This window comes from Brassica napus, unplaced genomic scaffold (genome assembly GCF_020379485.1).
Source record: "Brassica napus cultivar Da-Ae unplaced genomic scaffold, Da-Ae ScsIHWf_883;HRSCAF=1252, whole genome shotgun sequence".
NCBI lineage: Eukaryota > Viridiplantae > Streptophyta > Magnoliopsida > Brassicales > Brassicaceae > Brassica > Brassica napus.
Genome location: NW_026016922.1, coordinates 79003 through 100416, shown reverse-complemented (window position 1 = coordinate 100416; position 21414 = coordinate 79003). Strand labels below are relative to the sequence as shown.

At 35.5% G+C, this 21414-nt stretch overlaps 3 protein-coding genes across 5 annotated transcripts; all 3 read right to left on the bottom strand.

Moving 5' to 3' along the window:
* Nucleotides 1-1454: 1454 nt before the first annotated feature.
* On the bottom strand, nucleotides 1455-11799 carry LOC125606419 (kinesin-like protein KIN-12C). 3 transcript variants are annotated; one of them, XM_048775488.1, is made up of 34 exons: nucleotides 11176-11799; nucleotides 10940-11095; nucleotides 10703-10786; nucleotides 10497-10616; nucleotides 10307-10420; nucleotides 10115-10207; nucleotides 9874-10034; nucleotides 9728-9802; nucleotides 9352-9439; nucleotides 9217-9275; nucleotides 9060-9123; nucleotides 8913-8978; nucleotides 8703-8831; nucleotides 8529-8633; nucleotides 8170-8405; nucleotides 8020-8089; nucleotides 7903-7947; nucleotides 7748-7806; nucleotides 7349-7415; nucleotides 7210-7266; nucleotides 5704-7081; nucleotides 5512-5588; nucleotides 4160-5383; nucleotides 3965-4072; nucleotides 3717-3868; nucleotides 3553-3625; nucleotides 3366-3440; nucleotides 2864-3106; nucleotides 2691-2789; nucleotides 2550-2624; nucleotides 2403-2461; nucleotides 2135-2246; nucleotides 1958-2053; nucleotides 1455-1849 (listed from the first exon to the last, which is right to left on the bottom strand). In XM_048775488.1, the coding sequence occupies exons 1-34, from the start codon at nucleotides 11647-11649 to the stop codon at nucleotides 1682-1684; spliced, it is 6261 nt and encodes a 2086-aa protein (XP_048631445.1). In that variant the 5' UTR covers nucleotides 11650-11799; the 3' UTR covers nucleotides 1455-1681. The 3 variants fall into 3 exon arrangements, with proteins under 3 accessions (XP_048631445.1, XP_048631446.1, XP_048631444.1); XM_048775489.1 differs by having other exon boundaries at nucleotides 7894-7947; nucleotides 8727-8831; nucleotides 11176-11798; XM_048775487.1 differs by having other exon boundaries at nucleotides 7894-7947; nucleotides 11176-11797.
* A 516-nt stretch (nucleotides 11800-12315) lies between these two features.
* BNAA05G22790D lies at nucleotides 12316-13734 on the bottom strand. The gene is made up of 3 exons (XM_013784549.3): nucleotides 13141-13734; nucleotides 12677-12964; nucleotides 12316-12499 (listed from the first exon to the last, which is right to left on the bottom strand). Exons 1-3 carry the CDS (start codon nucleotides 13637-13639, stop codon nucleotides 12402-12404), a joined length of 885 nt encoding a protein of 294 aa, XP_013640003.2. The 5' UTR covers nucleotides 13640-13734; the 3' UTR covers nucleotides 12316-12401.
* A 3574-nt stretch (nucleotides 13735-17308) lies between these two features.
* LOC106345333 lies at nucleotides 17309-18800 on the bottom strand. The gene is made up of 3 exons (XM_013784548.3): nucleotides 18155-18800; nucleotides 17663-17977; nucleotides 17309-17487 (listed from the first exon to the last, which is right to left on the bottom strand). Exons 1-3 carry the CDS (start codon nucleotides 18648-18650, stop codon nucleotides 17387-17389), a joined length of 912 nt encoding a protein of 303 aa, XP_013640002.2. The 5' UTR covers nucleotides 18651-18800; the 3' UTR covers nucleotides 17309-17386.
* Between the last annotated feature and the right edge of the window lie 2614 nt (nucleotides 18801-21414).

Here is a 21414-nt window from a genome sequence, read left to right as displayed (position 1 = left end):
ATTGTCAAAAAATGATTTGCATATGATATGATTTTAACTTGCGCAAGTAATCCATATTAGAAAGGTAAGTTATTAAAAACAAACAACCTAATTAGAAACATTAAAATATTTTGTAAGCAATATAATAAATATGATATCAACATGCGCAAGTTTACCGTTTGAATAATAAGGAAAGTTTTTAATATTTGTCTTAATTCTAAATCTTGCCCAATGGTAAACTAAATCGATAAAATTTAATGATTTCAACTTGTGCAAGTAATCCATATTGTGAATAAATAATTTGCATATTTAATGATTTCAACTTGTGCAAGTAATCTATATTAGAAAGGTAAGTTATTAAAAACAAATTTTGTCAATGAGTTATTTTCATATTTAATGATTTCAACTTGCGCAAGTAATCCATATTAGAAATGAAAGTTATTCAAAACAAACAACCTAATTAGTAGGGGTGGACACTTTACCCGATATCCGAAGTGGCACCCGAAACCGATCTGAAAAATCCGAACTAAATTCCGAACCGAAGTAGCAAAATACCCGAACGGGTATTGAATAAGGAGAGATTGGATACCCGAATCCGAACGGATAATACCCGAACCCGAATGGATATCCGAAGATAACCGAACATATGTATAATTAACCTTATATTTTTAGTTTACATCTCTCATTTTATATAAAATATTTATATTGATACTACACATACTTTAAGTTCATATGATATACATACAATTACGAAAAATGATTTGCTACTCACTTAAAATGCATGTCAAGTTTTTTATTTAAAAAATTAACCAAAAGTTACATCCGAAATTTAAAAAAAAATAACTAAATTAATGCTTTTTTAGTTTAAAAATGTTATGTCCAAATCTATTAACTATTCAATCTATTAAAAATAAAAAAATTAGTTAACTGAAAGTTATATTTTTAAATATAAGAAACTTGAGAAATGAAAATTTTATTTAAAAAAAAAAATCTAAATATCCAAACCAGATCCGAAATAACCGAATCCGAACTAAAAATACCCGAACCCGTCCCGAAGTACAGAAATACCCGAACGGGTTCTACACCTCTATACCGAAATACCCGAAAATCCGAAATACCCGACCCGAACCCGAACGGGTACCCAAGGCTAAACTAAATCGATAATTATTATCCTCAAGCTATATATGGGTTTAACGAAATCGACAATAGTTTTGGGTTGTCTACATAAGTGATTGATTAAAATAAATAAAAAAGAAAAATTCAAAAAAACCAGCCAATAGAATTATAATGTTTTTCCTGTGAAGCTCTATATGAGTGCCACCTTAACAGAAATCACTAAAGTGACTTCTCTTTTAATGTATAGGGGGATTAGCCCACACACAGATCATGCAAGACCTCATCTTAAAACTCGTTATGAGTTTCACCTGCGTCTTTGTTCAATTGAAAATTGTCCCGTCTCAAGATCAATCGTCGAAGACATGAGAATCTTTTTGTCTTTTTTGGCACATTGCTTCTAACAACCCCTAATCTTTTGGTTACAAGTTTGTTCTCTTCTTTCATACAAATATAAACATACCAATACAAACAACATGGTATATGCATTCTTATACACAATCAATCCAAAAGATTAAGAAGACAACATCCCAAAGTATTAAAGCAATTAGAATTGGACGTGGGACTTACAGCTTGGTAAGAAAATCTCTTACCGATATCTTGTACCAGAGCTCTGTCCTTGAGTTCTTGTAGATGGAATATTATTGCTGGTTTTGCGATACTTTGCCAATTCATTGTTAGCATGAGAAAGAAGCTTCTGAGCGTTTTCCAGTCTCTTGGTATAATCAGTATCAGCAAGTTTAAATGACACTGTATCCTGTTTGATGAAATAAGGAAATTCAAAATCTTAGAATCAATCAATCATTGAGTTTTAAGGCGCACACAGTGGAGAATGCAGCGCTGCTTGTAAGTATATTATGCATACCCTTTTTGTCTGTGGAACACGTTGGTTACTGGCTCCTGCCTCGCGGACAGTTCGTTCAAGTTCAGCTAACTTCCTCAGCAAATTGCTCTTGTCATTCTGAAAATGGAAGATAGAATTAGTGAAAAACACGTAACAATGGTGGTGAGACTACTAAAAGTGGAACACGCTCCTAATTACCTTCAACATTTCGTTTTGCATAGAAAGCAACTGAGCTCGCTCTTGTAGTTGGTCCAAAGATATCTGTGTCGCAAGAACATCTGTATCCTTCTTGTTCAACTCTGACATGCAACTGTCCAGTAGGAACATCCCACGAGAGCAAAACTTGGTAAGAATCTCTTTTGTTTGAAATGCTAAATTACTTTTTTCTTTGGAGTACTTCAAGAGAGAGAAATAAGCAAATTGGCTAGTGATAGAACAGTTATGGTAGAAGTAGAACAGCGCTAACCTCTCTCTTTCCTTAACAAGAGCATCTATATGTCTCTTCAGGTTGATGATTTCTTGGTCCTAAAATCGATTGAGAAAAAGGGACATCAATAACAAAGCTGATGATTAACTAAAGAAAGTGGATGCAATAAGTATATAGCATCATCACCTTGGACATGATCTCTTCAGCATGTTGCTTAGCCTCTTCAACCACTCTTTGGATCTGGTGCTGGTCAATCAACTCCTGAAACATCCCATGCGTTTAGGAAACTGCCTTTTTTTAACTCTCTAGAAGATGTGATATACTTACAGCATAGCTAGTTATATCCATTTTCACACCAAGTAAATCTCGAATAACATCATGAGTCATGCTATCAGCTGCAGCTATCCTCGTGTTCAATGTGCAAACCTGTTCCACCATGAAATTTGTAAGTGGGATTCTATAAGTCACTTCAGAAGAAAAAAAAATCTAGTAGGCTGGACCTCTTTCTGTTTAGCAGCTAGCAGTGACTCCAATTCTTCAACACGAACTCTTGCCATGGTCAATTCCTGATCCTTCTCCAACTTCATCTGTTGTACCAACCCAACTATACATCTAAAGGGTGAACTTGAACCTCTGCTCCTTGTTGAGCTTTTGTCAGTTTTATGTGATATGGCGGTCTCTGCAGCTGACGAATTCGAGTCCTCTAATTTGAAGTCTCGAATCATGACCTCCAGAGTCTTATACTGTTAAGATTAGACCCAATGAAATTATATGAGTACAAATTAAGGAAAATAACACTTCCAGGTGCTAATAGAAATCAATACCATTGTTATCAAATCCTGCCTCCTTCAGATGCAGCATAATAAATATCATAAATCATTCTAATTCGTGACAAGGAGATACTAGCAAGAATGAAGTACAGAAACTAGTTATCTGCTGCACCTAACTGATTCAGCAAGCTAACTTAGAGCTGAGAACTGCTAAAGTCTACAAATTCAATACCTTCTCCTGGTAATTAGATGCTTGGGCCTCCGAATGCAGTAAAATTTCGGAGATGTACTCTTTTAGCTGTTTAATCTGTAAGCCGAGGAAGACGAAAGTAGAAGTAAAGGGAAAAGTTATCATGTGCACAAACTTTTAAGGAATTTCATGGGAAAACTGAGCCGAGAAATCCAATAATATAACACACCTCTTTGGTTTGTTCTGCTACTTCTTTCTGGAGGACTTGTATCTGACCATGCGCACCTTGCAGCTCTTTTGACCTGTAGTACATTTATCTTTACCAATATCAGTATTCACCTAGAAAGATCCACAAGAGAAACTTAAATCTTGAGTAGAATTAGGATGGCTGACGTGGATAGTTGACTCTCATATTCATCTCTGCCTTCAGTGGTTGTGACCACAGTGCCAGTGAGGTCCTCAAATCTAAACAATCTCTGCCTGAGAGCTTGGAGCTCTGTCTCTAATGTGCGATGCCTTTTAACTTCCTCATCCATATCATACACCTGGAAGCCAAGATAGGTCACAAATAAGTATAGGAATTAATACAACGGACTGAACAAAATGTTGTATATTGAGAATGACAAACAAAGCAAACTAACCCGTCGTTCTAATATATTTACAGTACGCTCAAGTTCCTCAACAGAAATTTCTAGAATCTTGACCTCTTCTTGCTTTTGTTCCGCATATATTTTACTCGCTTCAGATTCCTACATGAGACAAAGACTCCTGTCATTCTTCAGTATTGCGAAGGATCAAATGATTCATTTAGAAAGATGAGGCTACAAGTTACATACCTGGCGAGCCTCTACCGCAATTGCTTCTTTTTCATCAGCTATAGCATACGCCAACTTGAGCTTATCATTCAATGAACATATTTCCTCAACAAGTTGATCTTTCTCATTGCTGGTTTTCCTCAAGTTTTCTTCGATGGATTTGACCAACTGCTTTTCTGCTGTAGTAGTCAAGTGAAGGATTTCGTTTTCTAACCTTTGGACAAGCTCTTTTTGTTCTTCCAATCCCTCTTCAGCTGCAACCTTTTCCATAGAGAGGTCTCTGACGAGGACGTTTAACTCATCATTCTGCTCCTCAAGAACTTGTATGCTATCGTTGGCCTGCTCTAGATCTGCCTTCGACGTAAGAAGAGCTTTTTTCAAGTCAATGCAGCAATTTTCAAGATTCTCATTATGAACAAAAAGAGCTTGAACTTGATTCGCTTTCACCTCCAAATCTTTCTGAACTTTGCATAACGCGTCAAACAGCTCATCCATTTCATCTTTGATATCTCTTTTATTTGATGCCGATTCCTGGAGTAGCCGAAAATCAAAAAGCAAACCTTCAAACAAAGCTTCTTTTCTCTCCAGCTCCTTTTTCAGATAAAAGTTCTCATTTAACAGGCCTTCATGTGTTTGAACAACTTCTTCACCTTCGAAACCTGTGACCACATCAGCTTTGTGAACTCTATTTAGCTTTCCCGTAACTCCATCTTCAGCACTGTACCCAATGGCCTTCGTTTCCATTGACTGTTGGTTTTCTTGCCCCGCAACGTGGGGAGTGATAACCTGTTTTCTGTGGTCCAAAATTTGATCCATCAGTTTCCCAATGTGGCACTGATATGTTGCATACATGGTGAACTCTCTCTCCATGTTTTCAGATACAATTTGTTCAACATCGGAAACTAAAGCCTCTACTGTTTCTCCTACTTCTCTTTTCGTTTCCAGAAGACATTCTTCAAGCAAAGACACTGACTTTTCCATGTCAGCCAAAGTCGATTGTGTTTGATTTAGCAGGATTTGACTTTCCTGTTCTTTTGCCAATAGCGTAGACTTCACCTGTTCAAAATCATCCAACAGACTTTTCTCCTTAACCATTTGCTCTTCATGCGTTTGAAGGCACATTCCAGTTACAAATTTTGATTTTTCGTTGGCCTTTACTAATTCACATAGTGTGAGATCAACTTCTTTCATGGTAGCACTAACTGCCTCAAATCGATCGAAGAAGCTTCTCACAGGATCCACCCTCTGCATAAGACCCAAATATATCTCAAAAAAGCTGCGTAGATGCAAACTCAGTGGTTTACTTTTTCACTGAGATGTAACCAGTTTCTTATATATCTTGAAAAGAGGAACGGATGGTAGTAAAGACTTACTGGGTTACTGCATTTGCGTTCCGTTTCTGATCTACCCATCGTTATCGTTAATGGCCTCTGTAGAGTCTGCCTTCCCTCTGCATAAAACAAACACTTAAGCTTCTCTCTATGCATAAAGGTTAGTCATTCAAGATTACTGATTATATATCTTCAGTATAGGGTGGGTGATTAAAAAAACAAGCAAAAGTATACCTCCGCAGTAAACACAATCTTCAGAACCACTCTTGACCAACAAAGCTGCTGATGTGGTCCTGTTATGAATTTCCTGGGCGTCAGATTCAGAAGCTGAACCTCCTTGGCCCTCTGCCTTCAATGCACAATCATGTTGCAATCTGCAGTTTGAAAAGTCAGAGCTTGATGTTGAAAGCTCATCACCCTTCGTATATGTTGCTTCACTTATATATCCATCCATTGAAAAATTAATATCAGCATTCCCTTCCGCACTAGGAGAAGCCGAGACTGAACTTGAGGGGCCGCTTTCTTTGACCGATTGATTTTCTACTTTTTCCGGCACTTGGTGTTGATTTCTAGAGTCAGAAAGCCATTTTTTAACAGAAATTGCAGCCTCAGCATGTCGCTCTGCCTCTAGAATAGAACACTGCTTTGCATTTAAGTCATTCTCAAGCGTGTCTATCTCGTTGCTAATCCTGTCTAATCCAGTGCTCACGCGGAAACTCTCTTCGGTGGTTGCAGCATTGCCATCCAGTTGAAATTCGTTGAGAGCAATTGTTGCACCCTTTAAGCAATTCAGCTTCAAATCCATCTCTGCTAACAATATCCTTGCATCCTCCAAGCTTTTGTGAAGAAGTAAAATTGTTTCTTCCTTTCTTATGCAATCTTTTGCAGCCTTTTCAACATAATCTCCTATCCATGAATTCACATGTGGAAACGAACATACAATACTTTCAATCTGTGTGGAGGCATCTGTGATGGATTTAGACCCATCCACAATGAAATTTGTTAGTTCCAAGGTGGCCTTTTCCCAGTCTTGGTGAAGTGCTCTTATTTCTGCCTCTCTAGCAGTTATAGCATCTTTCATCGATTGATTTTCTTCGGTCAATTTACAGATTCTTCCTTCAAATTCAGACTGGAGAGCAATCACCTCTTCCTGCAGCTCAAGAATTGTTCTAGCAGTTTCTGTCTCGACTTGCTCGCGGACCACTTCAATATCTTGTTGCTGAGATAAAAGTAACTTCTGCTCTTTTTCATACTGACTATTGAGATTTTTGGCCTCCTCGCGGTCCTTAATTACTTTGCTTAACTTGAACTGCAGGACTGACCTGTCTGTCCCCTCATCAGCCTTCATTACAGCATCTGTGTTATTGACCATGCCGCTTAACTCCAAGTCTTGACCTTCTATCCTAGGAACAGCATCTCTTTCCATACTACTTTTGTTGTTCAGCAGTTTGATGGATCTATCGTTCTCCTCTAGCACATCCTGTGATTCATTTATTACCCAAACCCTAATGCCATCAGGATTGTCTGATTCACCATAGATATTACTTGAGTTTTTACTCTCTGAAAAGGCCACTTCCTCTTTGTTTTCACCGATAGCAGACATTGTTTCTACCTGTTTCAACAGAAAAAAGTGCGTTAGACGAGCTTTTCATTTATATTTATACAGTTTCCTAAGCAAGTTTTCTAATTAAAACAATATATATCAGACTGATTCTTATAACAAGTAATAACTCAACTAACCGTTGAATGCTTATGTGCTTGATTAACCTGCTCAGCTCCACTGATGGTAGATGCAACCTGCAAAAGGTACAACAAACATAAATCACCGGCGAAGCAAATTTTATAACAACCACACTCCTCTGTCAGTCTGATATCTTACAAAGTCGGATTGTGTTTGGTCGAATTTCATATATCTTCCAACTCTTGCTTGTATCTCATCTAGTTCTCTGCATTGAAAAGCAACACCAAATCATAAAAAGACAATACCAAATCAGGCTTCTTTTCCATATAGTCAAATTATTTAATGAAGAAAATGAAAAGTTTCAGGTTATATATCAACTAACACAAATTCATATCAGAACTGTAGTAGAACAGTGTAGTAAACGTAGGACGACAAACTCTAAGAATAGGACGACAGTTTTTTAGATTAAATGCAACAGAGAACTCAGAAAATTTTCCATTCGCATATCACAAACTAAAAAATGCAACAATGTAAATGATTTTCATACAATATCAAAGCTCACAAAAGATATTGGTTATCATAAATTTCATATAGTACCTGACGAAGCTAGAGTTCATCTTTCTGCAGTCTTCCAATTCCTTTTCCACTTCGTTCTCCTATAGCGTTATCAAAGTTCACGCGTAAGAAACCAGCTACAGCACTATCTACGATATTAAGAACATCAAATAGCATTTTTCCCAAACCTTTATTACATGATTTGAAAAGGACTCATCTTTTGCTTCAAGAACATCAAGAAGCTGCATGATATATGGAAAAAAAAAGTTTTAAATTATGGGCTGAAACTCCATTTGGTGAAGGTATTTTCAAACCTGGTCGCGAAGTCCTGTCATTTCAGACAGCAATGCCTCTCGCTCCCCATGGTCATAAAACTTCTGATATCTGAAAATGAAGACAAGCTCAGAGCATAGACGATAACCAAAAAAAGAAGACTCTTCGAAAGCATTTAACAGGTGATTTACCGTAGTAGCTGCTCCCGGAGTTTGGTGTTCTCCAAGGTCGAACGTTTCAACTCTGGGTTCTTGTCCATGATTTCACGAAGAAGATTGATCTCTCCTTTCAGAGATTTATTTTCTTCAATGAGACACTCATTTGTCATCAAAGAATCAGACGTAGAGAATTCCGTCTCTCCAACTTTTTCTTGCTGAAGATTAAGCATTCTTTTAATGCATTTAGCATCCTCTTCCATGTCTCTAACCTGCAGTATCAAAGTGTAAGATAACCGAAACAGAATCTATTTTGTTCGCATCATGAGCGGAATCTGTCAAGGCTACATCCTCTCGAAATATGAATTTGGAACCGTCCTTATAGCAAGACTAACCAAGCTGTCTATACGCTCAATCTCAGCCTCAGACTTCTGAAGGGCAGTTTCAGCAATATTTTCTCTTCTGAGAGCACCAATCAAAATATCTTTCGTATTTTTCACCTGTTGTACAGTTATGAAGCCAATTCAGTATTATAGTCGAAAGGCATCCACGAATTTGTTGTAAAATACCTTCATTCTCAGTGAGTTGTTCACCTGACAGTGACACTTGTCTTGTTGTGTTTTTCTTGCTACTTCACATATGCAGTCTGAAAGAGCCCCACAAGAGTTATGGTTCTTCATGAGAGAGGACAGTTGGACCTGTTTCAATATACGAAAAGGCTTTGATAGAACTGTCACATGCGTATGCAGGAGATAAGGAAAGTCGTATTATGTCAGTACCTTTAACTTTCTTATTTCCTGCTGGAGTGCTGTGACATCCCCAGAGGCATCTTCGTTGACTTTAGCCTGGAACATGAAAATGAAGCAAACTTACGTCAAGTCTAACTTCATAGACGAAGTTGTAATACTTGAATAATCACAAACTACGTTATTCTGGATAAGTTTGGCTCGTTGTGCGAATTTCAGTGTGCTGAGGGTCTCGTTTGTAGAGCTGAAATAAATCAATAATAATCAGAAATATACAAGACGGAACATATTAGGTAAACGGAAAACCCATTAAACAAGAATGGATATTGGTACAAACCAAAGAGATGGGCTGACATTGGCTATTATCATTGTTTTAGAATTACCCCCAAGAGAATCCTGAAACCATATCTGATGTTAGTCTCAATGCAGTTGCAAGAGAAAATGAAGGCTGAAGTGCTCTAATAGGTCATACCTGCAGTAGAAAGGTAAGTCGTGAATCTCGATACGGAACATGTCTATGTTTGCCATGTGCCAAATCCACCAGAGACATTATCACTAAGCTAAATTGACAGATAAATGGGATAGTGTTAGTAACTACTAAGAATTTGTTACAAAATTAAAGAAAATAGAGCATAGTAGAAGGTGTAAGACAGTAGTCATCTTGTTCAAAGATTATTTATCTTACAGTTACGGCAATAATCATTTTAAGTTGTCAAACACCTCAAGCTATTAAAGTCGTGCCATCTACTTTTGCTATGAAACGCTTGCCAATGCACAATCGAAAATAGTTCATGAAAAAAGCAGAGGGCAGACAATCTGACACTTAAATAGATGTCTAATAAGATTACCCCAGAGTGGATAAGGATTTGTTAATGTTTGCTGCTTCTTTTAGGCGATCCCCTTCCGCACCTGAGCTTTTCTGCCTGTATATGTAACAAGGATAATTTCATCAGTCAAAGATGCAAAACTAACCACAGGCAAATATACTGGCTACCTTTCAGAACCAGCCAAATCGACCAAATTTAGCCTGGCAAATCTTGAATGGGTTAGGGAATCTCCCTCCCAGATGCTCTCGATTGTACACGTGAAAACGCTGTGGGATCTGCTGCTTTCACTATTCATATGAGTTGCTGCAATCTTCCGGTTTGCAGCTCCCTGAGCATAAGAAAAACATTTAAACTTATATACTTGAACAACTAAACTCTTAAGCTAATCTTTAGGTAGGGAAGTCTTGCCTGTAACAGAAGCTTTAGAACGTCATTAACAGTTCTCACATTAAGTTCTACAAGATTTTCCACGTAAACCCCTTTTCCTAAGTCTTCTCTGATCTAAAACATGGAATACAAGGTTACGACCTATCTCAAAACAAAAAGTAACATAATAATTAAATAATAGTCAAGTGATGGAAGAAAAAGAAACTGGTTTACTTGCAAATTGGTCGAGGATGGCTCCAAGAGGTCGGTAATCTGCTCGTTGTATATCTCAAGAAAAGAACATTTGCAACTGAATCTAAGTTTTTCCTCTCTCCTTCCCTCTTCTTCCTGTTTACAGAAGACTTTTTAAGTACTAAAATACATTTTCTTGCAATTTTTCGTCATGCGGAATTTAGGTAGTTACCATTTTGATTCTTGAGAAGAGATACTCAAAAATACGAGCAGTAACTCCACAGTCCTGACCGAGGCTTCCCTCTGCCTCGGATATCTCTCCCATCATAGTATAGGTCTTGCCACTACCAGTCTATATGAGACGATGTTTAAGTTCTACATTTTGAACCATATAAAAAATTCTAACAAGCAGATACATATCATCATTCATGATCTCACCTGACCGTAGGCGAACACACAGCTGTTGTAACCAGACAAACAATTCTCCACCATAGGCAGCCCAGCAACACGAAATAGTTTCTCCTGTACACAACAATAAGGTGCATTCAGTAACTACATCACATAGTAACATCTGTTAAAAAAGGAAAGAAGCTAAGTGTAGCAATGTGGTAGACTATAAATTATCTTCAATGCATAGCCCCAAAATAAACCTTTGAAACAAAGCCTTTATTTTACCTGAGAGATAGTCTCACTGGCAACATGGTCAAAGGTGAATCTAGTCTCTGGATGGCCTAACCAAACCAATGTCTGTGGACTCTCCTGCTTTAAACACCTACCATGTCCTTGATTAGCTCTTTCCATTGTACTTAATGGCCTCATCCTTATCAAAACCTACACCACAAAAAAAAGAGAATCCCTAACTTAGTAAGTTTTCAAACAACCATCGAATCTCCTAAACAAAATCAACAAACCTGCACATTGTGCTCTTTCCAAAACGAATGATCTTCATTCATCTCAAAATGTGGAGCTGTTTCCGCATAATCAGCCATAGAAATCCCTCTTGGGATCCTTCCTCTTCCAACGAAGGACTGAGCAACTCTCGCGCCGGTAACACAACCGCCGCCTAGAGAAACCCTAGCGCCGCTCCTAGTCGGCGTACTCTGCGCGGAGTTTGGCTCCGACCTAGATCTCGCATTACGAGTTACAATCCTAGGGTTCGAGTCGTGCGCACCAGCTCTACCTTCGAATCTCCTCTCCGGACCCTGCGTTCTCGCGAGTTCCAGTTTCTGAGCCAAATCGAAATCGGAGAGACGAGTCGTCTTCTGCAATTGACTTGGATCTGGTATCGAATTCAGAGGAGCTCGTGAGGGGGAGAACAGAGAGAAGCTCGCGAACTCGTTCTCTTCGGATTCCGGCATCTCGATTCTCGGAGCGTTACGGGGCATGAGGATTAGCTTGTACTGTTGTTATCTTTCAAGGTGGACATGCGCGGATCTTCAAATGCTCAGTTTGCTCATAATGGAACAATAAGGAAGCTTGAGGATGAAATTAAAATGCTTTTTGAAGTAGCCTTCAAAGCTCAGATTTGAATTTGGGGGGAGTGGATTTTCAAAATCAGCAAGTTTATTTTTCTAACGATAAGCCCTTTGGCTTCTTCATTATTACGAATGATGCCCTATTGTAAAAAAAGATAAATAAACTTGCTTACCCATGAGTTTTAAAACCATGATTAGTGTGTCATAATTACTGTAGTTTCAAAGGGCTTAAATGTAATATGGTGAGGATACAAGTGGTGGTTATAATGAAAGTTTGTTGGATTCAAGGGAGATTAACGAGTAATGACCCCACAATATAAAAAAAAGTAGTGGTGGTAGCAATAATACAAACTATAACTAATGTATTTGATCTCTTTATTCATGCGATTCAGATAAATAAAGAAATCTACTGAAAAGTGTAATGTTCAAAATTCGTTAGCCGTTAATCTGACTGTTTGAATGTTCTGAACTTGTTTGGCGTTTTCCAAAGTAGAATTTTGAATTTAATTAATAAAATAAGTTTATGCATATATTTTATTTGGACCACGTGGGATGAATCAGTATTCAACAGGGAGATTAATTTACTATCTTTTCATCTCGTTTTACTTGTTTAAAAGTGAAATGACATACGAATGTTGATCAGAAACAGACACTGGAATAGATCATGAGATTGCGCAAATAAAAGACACGAGCATCCCCAACAAAAGCATAGCATAATTAGTGCTTCTAGAGTTGCAACCTCCTTTATCACTCACACCACCTACGATAGACAAATCAAAAACGTTTCGAGATTAACATACAGTATCTCTAAATATAATTACCAGTGACAAACGATAACAGTATTGCTACGCGATCTTGGATTAAACTGACAAAGAACAAACGTTTCCCATCCTATTTGGAAATAACTAAAAAGCATAGGGATTAGTATTGTAATTACCACAATCTCTTGGAGAAGTGTTGTCGGAACACTGGCAAAGAAAGATCTCCGTGTCGGCGTCGAAACCACACGTGCCGCCTGACTTCCGGCAAAGGTCGCAACCAATCTCCGGGACCGAGTACGAAAGCTCGATTCCATACGACCAATCCACAGGCGCCACGCCTCTCATTTTTCCATCGTCAATCACGGTCGTGTAATGTGAACAGTCCAAGATGCTCATACTCATCACACGAACCGTATCGTAGCTCGTGAAACAACAATACGGCGTCGCACGCACCGTACTGTTACCTAAGCCGAAGAAAAAAAAATCAAATGGCTGTTACAATGACATTACAACAAAAATTTGATTCATTGTCTGAAATTTCTGTTTCTATTACCTAAAGAAGCAAAATTCAATTATGATGTCTTAACAAGAATTAATCGATTAATTAAGAAAAAAATAATCCAAAATCTCGATTTCATACCAGAAGTAGTGTTGAAGATGCCAAAGGAAGTACATGCGCTATAAAGCTCGTCGCAGGAGTGGCCGGCGGCTTCGAAGCAGAGACTCTTGTACCGATTCTGCACCGGAGAGTCACTGGAGCAGTTGAAGAGAGCGAAAACGGTGTCGTACGAGGGTCTTATAATAGCGTTCTGGATATCCGAGAGTTTGAAATCGTGGTGAGGCTGGAGGATGGAGCAAGTGGACATGAACGGATCGAAGACAACCATCGTGTTCTCGTCGTAATCGATTGACCGTACCCTGTATGCTCCGGAAGGAGTGAAGAAATCCAGATCGGTGGAGGTGCAGTTGAGCATTCCTTGGAACTGTGGAGATCCACAACCTTTGTCGATGCCGAACGGGTAGTTTATTTGGATGCTGCCGCAGGATGTTCGGCAAGATGTTGCTCCTGAGGCTTTTGATGTTAGAGTTGTTATTGTGTAGAGGAAGACAAAGATGAAGAAGGGGAGCCTTGACGTCATTTTTGTCTTCGGCTTCTTCCTTTTCACCAGTTGTGTAATCTATCAGAAATTTAGAAAGGTTTTGTGGAAAGTAAAATGAACGGAAAAAAGACACGGTATGGGTATATATATTTGTAGAGTGACTTAGAGCATGTTTATTGGTAAAACTCACCTAGAGGGTCTTAGTGATTTTTTAAATATTAAATTAAAGTTAAGGGTTTTGGTTAAGAGATCTTTAATTTTAATGGTTTATTGGTAGTGTCTTAACAATGCTTGAAGATGATGTTAGAAAGACTTTTCAACAAATCAAAAAGTCAAGAAACTTGGAAATGGCAATGGTCTCACCTGCCATAGCTTGGCTTCAACGCCTTCAAGAGAAGCAACACAGATTTTTTTATCTAACCTAGAGATGTTCTTATGTTGCAGTCAAACAAGAGAAAGAGTCCGAAGATGATGAGCAGTCCGATTGAGAAGAAGCTTGAGTTCAGCAGCAGTCCAGAAACCGATTTCATTCTTCGTCGTCGAGGAGGAGAACAGCCGTCGATTTCATTCGAGGAGGAGAGCAGACGTCGATTTGATTCGTCGTAGAGGAGGAGAGGAAAACCAATTTTGCTTCACTTCGTCAACGAGTAGAGCTCCCCTCGTTTTCTCCTCCCAAAAGCTACAAAGACGACGCGTGGCAATCAAGAGACGTATCTTCTGTCGTCTAAATAAGCTACGTAGCTTAGATTAATTGTCTTTTTTCATTTTTTTAATACCTCATTAAACTTAAGAGACCTAGTAACATACGCCTATAAACATGCTCTTATTCACCTTTCTATCATTCTTTTCATGTAGAATCACAGTGTGAACGAGGGTCACATTCACAGAATGCAATTTCGTTTGTTGACCCAAATGCCCCTTCTTCTAGCAGCTGTGTTAGCTTTAGGTCTGGGCATTTTACCAGGATCCGAAACAGACCAAAAAAAGCCTGACCCGATCTAAAACCGATCCGATCCTTTTACCCTATTGGGTTTTGTTGTGAAGGACCTGGGGTTTTGGATCCGACCCGACCCGAACTCAAGATCCGAGTGAGGTATCCGAAAACCTGAAACTTCTAGTATATATTAGGTACATATGGATGTTTCAGTTTATTTTTGTTAAGTTAAGAATTAGTTAAGATGTTTTTGACTAGTAAGTGTAATTAGGAAAGCTAAGCTTTTATTTGTAGGGTAAATAGATCCAAAAACTTGCATTAGATGTACTATTTATTTGCTTTAGTTGTTCAAAAAAAAAGATGTACTGTTTACTTTTAAAATTATTTGTTTACTCCATCATATTTTATTCTTTATTATTTTGTTATCTAATATGTAAATATTTGAAATAAAAACTTAACATTTTTCTCTTTATTTTAATATCCACAGATATATATACTTTGATATTTTATAAAAAATAATTAATTTAAATTTAAGAAAAATGTTTTATGAGCATAAAAATGTGGATGGGCTTTGTTGAGTAGAATTTTTTTTTATGAGAATTGTGTACAAGATTAAATTAGAGACAGATCCTAGTTGACTAGACTGCATTCATTTGATCAATCGTCAACGCTGAACAAGAAAAACAAGGTGAATGAAGTCAGACCATCCATCTGAGTTTTCTTTGGATGGAGGAAAATGCGGACGGATGAGGCGTAGATATGGAGAACGTAAGTAGGAGAAATGAGAATATAGAGAATATGGATAGTAGTGACAAAAAAAATAGAACATGGATAAAAAAATTATTAAGAAATAGGTTTGGGTGTTCATGCAGTTCTCTATGTTGGATTTGAATCGGTTCTTTTTTGGGTATGGGTCATACGAATCTTAGATATTAAGACCCAACTAAGTACTTAAAATCTTATGTTTGGTTTCAGATCGGTTCTTATCGGGTTCCTGTCGGTTTTAAACCTATTATTAACAGATAAGTAAACTACTCGTCATTTTTGGGTCTGTAGCGGACTGGGTTGGAGTATTTAGGACCTGAAGTACCCAATTTAGATCTGAAGAACCGAAAATACCCTAAACTCAAAAATACCTGAAAAAATAAAAAAACTTGGAAAATACCTAAAATTTTATCCGAAAGATCTGAAGTCTTGAAAATGTTGTGGATGAAAGAGTTGTGGATTGGTGAAACTGTTGTTAACGAAAATTGTGGATTGGTGAAAAATGTCATGGACGAAAGAGTTGTGGATTGGTGAAGCTTGACGTACGCGGAAACGTACCCATTGCTTATGGATGGGATTGTGTGGACATTTTGGTGAAGATATGTTCGAGATCATGCTCCAAGTTGCTGACATGTTTCATGAATCATAGTGCACAAAATGTCTTAACTTCAATTGGAAAAAGTTAATGGGAGATTTTGCCTTGGTTTTTAATATTGATTAATTTTTTGTATATGGCATTTTATTAGTGGTAGATCAACTCCAATGAAACACCAAAATGCCAAATTTGATGTAATTTCATTTTCAATAGGATAATAAAAATTACACTATCCCACCAAATTTGGCATAGAGTGAATACTATTACACCAAATTTGATGTAACATTATTTATCACACCAAATATTTAATATACATATTTTATTATGTTTCATTTAATAATATAGTTTAATTATCATTATTAATTAGTTCAAATTTGTAAATAGACATAAATATAGTGTATTATTTGTATCTTAAACTATTTTCACATAATTAAAACATTTTTATTTAATTTTCAAGTGTGTAATCACCAAATAACTATTATCATTTACTTTATATCGTAAAAAATATCATAGAGTTTTTCCATTTTATTTTTAGTAATATAAAAATTAGTATTTAATAAAATATAGAAATTAATAATATAAACTTGATAAGATAGAAATGCATATTAAATTTGAAATAAACACTCAAAATATAAAATAAATATATTATTTTGTTATTTGGTTTTCATAATTTTTAATTTATATACTTTATTATATGAAATAAATACATAAAAAGTATACCTTTACTTTAATAGCCGTTAATCCGACGTTTGAAAGTCACATGTTCGTAATAAAACATGTTCGTAAAGATCTTTTATTTTGGCCACATGCGATCAGTCAGTCGTCAACATAGAGATTAATATACTTCTTTTCAGCTGAATGCGAAATCACAGATGAATTTTTTTTAGGGCAATTGTCAATAATAGCACCTTTTGAAGTTTATGTCTCAAAAATAGCACTAGAACGAGAAAGTCACAAAAATAAAATTCATTAAAGGGTAAAATATCCCTAATACCCTTGGTTTAAAATTAAATAAATAAAAAAAAAAAAAAAAAAAAAAAAAAAAAAAAAAAAAAAAAAAAAAAAATTTTATAGTTTCAGATTATATGTTTTCAGATTCAAAATTTTTATAATTTTTTTTTTTGAATTTTTTTTTTGAATTTTTTTTTTTTTTTTTTTTTCAAATTTTCTTTTTATAATTTAAAAATACTTTTTGAAACTGTTTTTAAAATTTTTATTTTTTATTTTAGTATTTATTTTTTATAAAATTTTAAATCCTAATTCCAAAACTCCACCCCTTAACTCTAAACCCTAAGGTTTGGATTAATTAACCCAAGGGGTATAAGTGTATATTTACCTCTTTAATGAAACCTATTTTTGTGACTCTGAGCCTTGAGTGCTACTTTGGGAACAAAAACTTGGTTTGGTGCTATAATAGTCTTTTTCTCTTTTTTTTATCATAATTCATAAACTAATAATATTTTAATTTCTTCGAAACTGACACAGGAATAGATCATAAGATCGCACAAATAAATGACACGAGCATCGCCAAGAGAAGAGTAGCATAATTAGCTTTTGAAGAGTTGCAGCCTCCTTTATCACTCACACCTCCACCTGCGATTGACAAAACAAAAAAAAAATACATACAACGTTTCTAACTTAAAATAAGTTTACTGACAAACGATAACTGTGTTGCTACGCTGTTGTGGATTAAATTAACAAAAAAACAAAAGTTTCCCATCCTATTTGGAAATAACTAAAAAGCATAGGGATCAAGTAAAGCAATTACCACAGTCTCTTGGAGAAACGTCGTTGGAAACGGGACACTGGCAAAGAAAGATATTCGTCTCGGCGTCGAAACCACACGTGCCGCCTGACTTCTGGCAACGGTCGCAACCAATCTCCGGCACCGAGTACGAAAGCTCGATTCCATACGACCAATCCACAGGCGTCACGCCTCTCATTTTTCCATCGTCAATCACCGTCGTGTAATGTGAACAGTCCAAGATGTTCATATTCATCACACGAACCGTATCGTAGCTCGTGAAACAACAATACGGCGTCGCACGCACCGTACTGTTACCTAGCGACGCCGTAATGTTACCTAAGCCGAAGAAAAAATTATCAAATGGCTGTTACAGTGACATTACAACAAAAATTTGATTCATTGTCTGAAATTTTTCTGTTTCTATTACCTAAAGAAACAAAATTCAATTATGATGTCTTAACAAGAATTAATTGATTAATTAAGAAGAAAATAATCCAAATCTCGATTTCACACCAGGAAGAGTATTGAAGATGGTAAGGGAAGGACATGCGCTATAAAGGTCGTCGCAGGAGTGGCCCGCGGCTTCGAAGCAGAGACTCTTGAACCGATTCTTAACCGGAGAGTCATTTGAGCAGTTGAAGAGAGCGAAAACGGTGTCGTACGAGGGTCTTATAATAGCGTTCTGGATATCCGAGAGTTTGAAATCGTGGTGAGGCTGGAGGGTGGAGCAAGTGGACATGAGCGGATCGAAGACAACCATCGTGTTCTCGTCGTAATCGATTGACCGTACCCGGTATGCTCCGGAAGGAGTGAAGAAATCCAGATCAGTGGAGGTGCAGTTGAGCATTCCTTGGAACTGTGAAGCTCCACAACCTTTGTCGATGCCGAACGGGTAGTTTATTTGGATGTTGCCGCATGATGTTCGGCAAGATGTTGCTCCTGAGGTTGTTGATGTCACAGTTGTTACTGTGTAGAGGAAGACAAAGAAGAATAAGAGCCTCGACATCATTTAGTTTCTTGACTTCTTTCTTCTCTCTGGCTGTAAACTTTCTTTTCCTTTTTTTCTCACAAGGGGTTTGGGGAAAGCTTTCTTTCTTTCTCCTGAACTAAACACCGCATATGGGTATATTTGTAATTTTAGTGTCCTATCTAATATATAGTATGAAATCCATAAGTTTGACTTTCTGTTTTGTTTTAGTGAATTGGATTAAAAACCATAGAAAACATGTTAACTAGGAAACTATCTACAGCACCGGAAGATAAAATTGGACTGTAGAAGATAAAGTTGGATGCGGTTGCGGTTGCGGTTGCGGGAGTTTGTGGATGCGGGCGGTTGCGGTTTCTAGCGGTTTTAAGAGATTTGTACGACTGGTACTGCGGTTAAAAATTGTTGCGTTTGCGGGTGACTTATGACTGGTTAACTACCAAATGCGGTAACAGTCAAATAATAAATTAACAATATTTACATTTAATATAATTATAAAAATATCAAAAATCATAAAATTATAATAAATATAAAATTTATATTTAGAAAGTTATAATTTTAATTTTTGAAAATTTATTGAAATTGTTTTTATTATATAATTTTATAATATTAATTAAAATATAATAGATATATTTTAATATTTTCATAATTTCAATTTTAAAATTTTTATTAAATATTTTTACTTTTGTATATATATTGCTTTAAAAAAAAATTTTTTTTTTTACCCTCCCGCAACCGCCCGCAACCGCAAACGCTAGCTGGAGCCAGCTTTTGAATTTATGAGATTCGAAGCGGTTTGAAGCGGTTTAGAGCGATTTGAGTGATTGTTGCAAACCGCCGACAACCGCTACCAACCGCAAAAGCTGCGTTTGCGGGTGGTAGCGGGAAAACCAGTCACCCCCTTAGTAAAGGCCTCAGAAAAATTACCATCGGAACCTTAAGTAACTTATCTCACGTCGTGAGAAAATGTAAAAGCTATGTGATGACATAAATATTTGGTGTAACACTTTATTCATCACACCAAATATTTAATACATATATTTATATATATTTATGTGTTTGATTTAATAATATAATTCAATTATTATTATTAAGTAGTTCAAATTGGTAACTAAACAAAAATATATTGTATAATTAGTATTTTTGAATTTCTTTTTATATTTAAAATATTTTTATTTTCTTTTAAAGTAAGAAATACTAAATGATATTTTATATTGTCAAAAAATATTATAGAACTTTTATATTTTATTTTTAATAATATAAAATTTTAATTAGTATTTTTAAAAATATATTTCTTACTAAATTTGATGTAACACTCTTATGTGTTTTTTATACTTAATAGTCAGTAAATTTTAATGTCATATTTTATATAAAATAAATAAATAAAAGTATAATATTGTTAAATTGAAAATATAAATGTAAATTATTTTATAAACAGGAAATTGCAAAAAAATTAACAAACATAATATCTAAGTGTTGTAAAACAATTATTTATCAATTACAAATAAAAAAATATTAAAACTAATAAAACAGAAAATGTCAAATAATATATATAATATTACTTTGGTGTAATATTTGTTGTCATGGTTGAAAATGACAAAAAAAATATGACACTAAAACACCAAATTTAACGTAATTTCAACAATAAATTTAGTGTCCTAGCTGGAAATACCCTAACACAACTAACTGCAGTTTGAGGAAGTAAATGAAAAAGTCTTGCCTTAGCTTTTTTAAATATAAATTTGATCAACCCAAATTTATTGGTGTTTGGACGGCATTTTACTAAATTTTTGACCAACAGAAATCCAAAAAAATCACCTCAAGGCACAAGAGCTGATGAGTGATGACCTTTTCATTTCTACTGCCCTGCTCAAATGTACAATAGCCACACTAGTTACAGTGGTAAAGGCTAACCAAAGACGAGGGTTTAAGAGCATCTCCAATGTATTATTTCAAATTTTACTCCAAAATGATGTAACTCCAAAATGAAGTTAGATTTTATTCCAATGTATTACTCCATTTTTTACTCCAAACAAAATGATTCTTTTTTCATTTAGTAAATAATTGTTATGAGTACCTTCAACTTATAAAAAAATTAACAATTAACCCAACTATTTTATGTTTACAAAATTTCTATAATAATACATTTTATTTAAATTAAATATTTATCATTAAAAATACAACTAGAGATTATCTTCCAATTTCAATTCGTGCAAATTTTATCATATGCAACTTTTCTAATTCAAAAATATTTTTATGCATTAAAAGAACATAAAGAAAAAATAAAGTTTTTTTGTAATTTGAATTATGTATTGGGTCCAATTGTTTGTTTGTGCATATATCAAGTTCAACAAGTACAAATGTTATCAATCAAAATTTTGACCCACAAAATTAAAAAAACTGATCTATTCCGTTTCAATAATACTTCACCGTTTTTGGTAGTTTCGAAAACAATTTACCGAATTAATTATTAAATTACTTATTTATATTATATTATATTTATTTTATATTTTTTATTCTTAGTTTTGACTTTTATGAGTTTATGCATATTTTCTATAAACTATAAAGTAGTAATCTTTTGTGGAGTATTATATTTTTTTATAAAATTATGTTATTTTAAGTATGAAATAAAAATATTAAAAATTAAAAGGATCATTTCATAAATATAAAAAGTTTAACTCCAAAATGGAGTAATGGGTAAGATTATCCATAAACGGAGTAACCCTAGCTATTACTCTATTTTGGAGTTAAATATAGAGTGAGGTTGGAGAAGATTTTACTCTATAAT

What these genes read in the sequence shown, in the direction of transcription:
- LOC106345333 (XM_013784548.3), bottom strand. Translation starts at nt 18,650, where the DNA reads ATGATGTCGAGGCTCTTATTCTTCTTTGTCTTCCTCTACACAGTAACA. An exon ending in CATCTTCAATACTCTTCCTG is followed by an intron (nt 17,978 to 18,154) that starts GTGTGAAATCGA and finishes TCTTCGGCTTAG; the next exon opens with GTAACATTACGGCGTCGCTA. An exon ending in CGTTTCTCCAAGAGACTGTG is followed by an intron (nt 17,488 to 17,662) that starts GTAATTGCTTTA and finishes TGTCAATCGCAG; the next exon opens with GTGGAGGTGTGAGTGATAAA.
- BNAA05G22790D (XM_013784549.3), bottom strand. Translation starts at nt 13,639, where the DNA reads ATGACGTCAAGGCTCCCCTTCTTCATCTTTGTCTTCCTCTACACAATA. An exon ending in CATCTTCAACACTACTTCTG is followed by an intron (nt 12,965 to 13,140) that starts GTATGAAATCGA and finishes TCTTCGGCTTAG; the next exon opens with GTAACAGTACGGTGCGTGCG. An exon ending in CACTTCTCCAAGAGATTGTG is followed by an intron (nt 12,500 to 12,676) that starts GTAATTACAATA and finishes TGTCTATCGTAG; the next exon opens with GTGGTGTGAGTGATAAAGGA.
- LOC125606419 (XM_048775487.1), bottom strand. Translation starts at nt 11,649, where the DNA reads ATGCCCCGTAACGCTCCGAGAATCGAGATGCCGGAATCCGAAGAGAAC. An exon ending in TGACAGGACTTCGCGACCAG is followed by an intron (nt 7,948 to 8,019) that starts GTTTGAAAATAC and finishes TATATCATGCAG; the next exon opens with CTTCTTGATGTTCTTGAAGC. An exon ending in AAGCACATAAGCATTCAACG is followed by an intron (nt 7,082 to 7,209) that starts GTTAGTTGAGTT and finishes CTGTTGAAACAG; the next exon opens with GTAGAAACAATGTCTGCTAT.